At 49.2% G+C, this 4,612-nt stretch overlaps 1 protein-coding gene across 1 annotated transcript; it reads right to left on the bottom strand.

Annotated features, from left to right (window-relative positions):
• Window positions 1-526: 526 nt before the first annotated feature.
• chst2b (carbohydrate (N-acetylglucosamine-6-O) sulfotransferase 2b) lies at window positions 527-3,253 on the bottom strand. The gene has a single exon (XM_063206139.1). It carries the CDS (start codon window positions 2,668-2,670, stop codon window positions 1,261-1,263), a length of 1,410 nt encoding a protein of 469 aa, XP_063062209.1. The 5' UTR covers window positions 2,671-3,253; the 3' UTR covers window positions 527-1,260.
• Between the last annotated feature and the right edge of the window lie 1,359 nt (window positions 3,254-4,612).

Raw genomic sequence — 4,612 nt, 5'->3', positions numbered from 1 at the left:
TGACAAATAAACACACACACAAAGGAAACAGGAACATAATGACCTTCAAAGTTGGAAGTGTATAAGCCAATTACTCAGTGTGCTTTCTGTTTTTCGGAAGCACCGCCATTCTGTCGGCATCACTTCGAGGCTTTACTGCCTGCAAGACAGCGACTAAGGAAAGCAAAGCACGGCACAGCACCACTGCAGGGGCTACAGCTTGACCTGCACTGGGCTCTAATCGGAATAAGCTGAGGGGTGGGTGGGGAAAAAATCCAAAGCAACGGAACGCAATTTGATGCCTTCTGACAACAGTGACACATATTTAATGCAATTATACCACGACAGGCTTCATGGATTTCTGAAAAGTCACCTGGGTTCAACATGCGCCAAAAAAACACTGCCACAAGGCTTAGAGGAGCCCCCCTTTGATGTGGCGGTGGCTCATTCAAGACTGTGACTAAGAATATTTGAGAACCTGAATGGAGGAATTAATGGTCTGACAATCTCACTGTATGAATGTTAAAAGTCAGTCTTAGGACAAGAATAAAATTGTAACAGACAACTTTAATGATTGTCTCCCAGTTGTGACACATTTACACTGGCAGCTCTACCGCAGAGCTTTTTTTACACTTACTGTACTGTCGTTAGACTTCTAGTGTAGACTTCTAGTGTAATTGACTTGTAATTCACTCGTCATTGACTTGGTAGTTTGTTATTTTTTTGTACCAACAGTTGTCACATTTACAGGGAATATGGAGTGAAGTTGGAGGATGATGATAGCAGACATATTGCAGATTTTTTTTGAACATTCATGATAACACTTTACATCCATCCACGGACTAACTAAAAAGCAGGATGTGTAATAACTGCCCTCAGATCACCGGTCCAGGCAGGGCTGTTTCCAGAGCTCAGAAAATCTGCCTACAGGCCTCTCTCTCTCTCTCTCTTAGTCACATACACACAATTTGTCCAATTTTTTTTGAAAAAATAGGCATTTTTTTCTCACTGAACATAAACTCTAAAACAGGAACAGACAGACATTCCAGTACAATGAGTCATAATGCTCATTTCAAAACACCTTTTTTCTTAAATAAAGCTCTGGCTCCACGTGTTTTTTTTTTTAAGTCGGCACACACGATGCAAACAATTCACAGCTGATTACCAGCTGAACAGGCTTTGGCGCTGATCCCTTATGATCTTATGTCATGTGACATGTCCCCCATCAATCAATCAATCAATCAATCAATCAATCAATCAATCAATCAATCAATCAATCAATCACAGTTTTGAGGCAGTTAGTAAGGATTTGCTCAGGTCCTTGGCCTCGCCGGCCGTCCGCACGCGCTCGTAGCCCAGCACGCCCATGGAGTGGTGGCAGTAGTCCTCCACCTGCTTGATCTGCTGGATGCTCAGCACGCTCCTCCAGGCGCTGGCGGCCTGCGTGGCGTTTCTGGACGACACGATGAAGGGCTTGGACGAGGAGCTGCTGCCGCTCGTCATGTTGAGGGCGAAGGACTCGACGTCGTGGCTGGCGCTGAGGTTGGCGAAGCGGTAGACGGCCCGGAGGGTCTTGACCGGGCTCTCCACCAGGTCTTCGTAGCGCACGGCCATGTACTTCCCCTTGAGCCAGCCGGGCGGCGTCATGGCAGTCCGCAGCGTCCGCGAGGTGCGGTCGCAGATCACCTCCATGGCCCCGATGGAGTGGTAGTCGGAGCCGTCCTTCTTGTTGGCCTTGTGGCCTCCGCCGCCGGGGTCCACGAAGGGCACGCGCCGCAGCTTGGGGTCACGGCTGCGCACCACCTGCAGGTTCTCCCGGATCAGCCCGTGCCGCGACTTGATGCGGGAGTTGGCCACGGCCCGCGGGTCCCGCACCAGGTGGATCACCTTCAGGTCCAGGGAGGGGTCCTCCATGAGCGGCGCCAGCACGTTGACGTCCAGGATGCGGACTCCTTTGATGACGATGGTGTTGTACTTGAGGCACTCCTCCTCCAGCAGACGCAGGCTCTGCGGTGGGCACTTCTTGCAGACCTTGTCGTCCACCATGCCCACCACCTCCTTGCGGTAGGCGGAGCAGAGCGGGTAGGAGCACATCACCTTGTTGAGCGTGGCGCCAAACAGGCCCAGCGAGGTGAAGTTCTTACCGCCGGGGCTGTTGTACAGCTGGAAGACAGACAGGTCACAGCGGTACAGCGAGCTGAGCATGTCCCGTGCCGCCCCCTGGAGAGACACAGCGTCCCCCGGGTACAGTTTCTGCCATATGTGCCACATGGGCTCGTACAGGAAAAACACATCCGGGTTCTGGTTGAAGAGCTCACCGAAAAACGAGGAGCCAGACCTCCAGGTAGTCAGAACATAGACCAGCTGCCTCTTCTTGGCCAACGGTGGTCTGTAGAGGAAGCGAATGTCTGAGCGGCTCTGGTGGTAGGTGGTGCTCCGCATCTGGTGGCTGCTGCACTGCTGGGGCTCCTTAGTCCATTTGTAGTTGGCCAAGTTCAGCATGGTGAGCACCAGCAGCAGGAAATAGGCGATGAAGAGCACTATGCGCTTCCTGCGCAGGACTTTCATCACGATGCCCGGCTGAGCTATTATTTTGGTGTGGTTGTTGTAGGTTTTGAGCTTCCGTCCGTAACCGCCATCCTTCTCCCAGGGCGCAGTTAACTTAAGTTGCGGATACTGTTTGCCTCTCATCTAGCTTGTGTGTGACAAGAGAGTGGCGTGCGTGCACCACTCGTGTAACAAGCGTCTCACATGGGAAAACAAATGAACGGTGTTAGGTAATAAGGTGATGTCCTTAACGGAATATTAACAGAGTATGCGAGATCTTATACAGAATGATTAGGTAACACTGCAATTCGCATTCCACTCCATTCGCAAACCAAAACACCATTGCGCTGAAAAGCATTCACTGCACTGCGCAAAGGTCCGCGTAAAACATGACTTGCTATGAGTTATACATCCATTGTGAGTCCAATAGGGACTGCTTTGTTTTCATATCATGATACAGGCACACAATCACAAGAACTGACGCCCTCCTCACCGCTGTTCAGCGCGGGCATAGCGGCGCAGCCTGAATCTGATGCAGCTCCTGTTAGGATGAATCTCCCTCTCCCGTACGGATATTGCTGTTCAATAAAGATAAGGTACTCTCCAGATCAACGTACGCATGATAGGTTCCGAATCCAGTAGGTGAGCCGTTTCGTGCTTGAAATGTTGCACGGCGAGACGTGAAGTCTTCATCCACACATCCTTTGTTGTTCCGACTGATGCTCAGCCTTTCTCCAACTCATAAACGGTACTGATTCAATCATGCTACGGAACGAAAATACCACCCACCGTATGTTTCTATTGGTACGTGACTGGATTTCAACTTCAAATTGCGATGCCATTGGTCCCGTGGCACATCAGTCATTTTACGCAAGCCATTCTCGACACGCCCATAGGAATAAGCAGTAGCGGCTGGTTGGCAAGGGGGCCTTTTCTATGAAAGGGAAATTATGGAGTGTGTGAGCCTCACGCTTGCACGTTGGGTTCCCCTGAAAAGCGCAGTCAAAGCTGGATAAAAATATGGGGTTTTCCTCATCTCATTTCGGGGGCTTGGAGAGAGTGGTGTTCATAAAGAAGATGTCCAGCTGTTTTATCCTTCCCAGCGTAACTTCACTGCATTATAATGCTTTAAAGTCACATCGTACATTCTCTTTGTTGGCGTCTGGCGTTTGTTCGTCATACTAGGCTACATCAAGCTTGAACTGTTTGCATATTTATGAAGTCTGCCTCTCCACTCGCAACGAGAAGAGCGCTTGTGCAGTGTACCTTTAGTGCGTTTTACTGATGTGGCCCTTTTGAGGTTTCGTCACAAGTAGCTTACAGCTGTCTAATTGAAAGAAGCCCCTCATCGTGAAGTAGGCCTACATGTAATTACCTGAGTTGTAGACGGGTTTGGTAGCCTACTCCCGAAACGGCTGCAAATAGAAGGCCAAACTGATGTTTTACACTGGCATCAATATCGGCGATGGCGTTTCAGCGTAAACACATTTTGAAGGATGAAAGTCATGTTGCTGTCCACTTCAGAAGAGAGTTAACCCGCCACTAATAGCACCAACCCCCTAATGACGCAGATTAGATCGGCTATAATTCGGCAAACTGGGTCGCTCACAATCATAAACTAATTTCCAAGCGCACCAGTCTCTTCAAAAGGCACAGTAGGCTACAGAGTCCTGAGCTGCTGACTGGCCAACATACAGTATACTGTATCTCGTTTTGTTGACACATTTTCCTCGGGGCGATAATAAGGTCCATCACAAGTAGTTAATTTGTTTAATGTAGGTCATTTTTAGGTAATTAGTTTGTTGGTCAGACAGTTTATTGGTTGGAGCGCGTGCGAAATTCAATAGTTCTTTCCCTTCATGGCTCTCTGGGCAGTGTAAAATTGCAAATGACCGCCATCTGGTGGTAGAGAAAAGGCAAGTCAAAGATATGAAAATGGCTGGAAATGTGCTCTGCTGTGTGTGTGTGTGTGTGTGTGTGTGTGTGTGTGTGTGTGTGTGTGTGTGTGTGTGTGTGTGTGTGTGTGTGTGTGTGTGTGTGTGTGTGTGTGTGTGTGTGTGTGTGTGTCTGTGTGTTCTTTTCATGG

Source organism: Engraulis encrasicolus, chromosome 9, assembly GCF_034702125.1.
Source record: "Engraulis encrasicolus isolate BLACKSEA-1 chromosome 9, IST_EnEncr_1.0, whole genome shotgun sequence".
NCBI lineage: Eukaryota > Metazoa > Chordata > Actinopteri > Clupeiformes > Engraulidae > Engraulis > Engraulis encrasicolus.
The sequence above is the reverse complement of the archived record's forward strand: the minus strand, read 5'-3'. Positions and strand labels throughout refer to the sequence as shown.

Excerpts from the sequence above, each read along its gene's own strand:
- chst2b (XM_063206139.1), bottom strand. The coding sequence starts at position 2,670 with ATGAGAGGCAAACAGTATCCGCAACTTAAGTTAACTGCGCCCTGGGAG.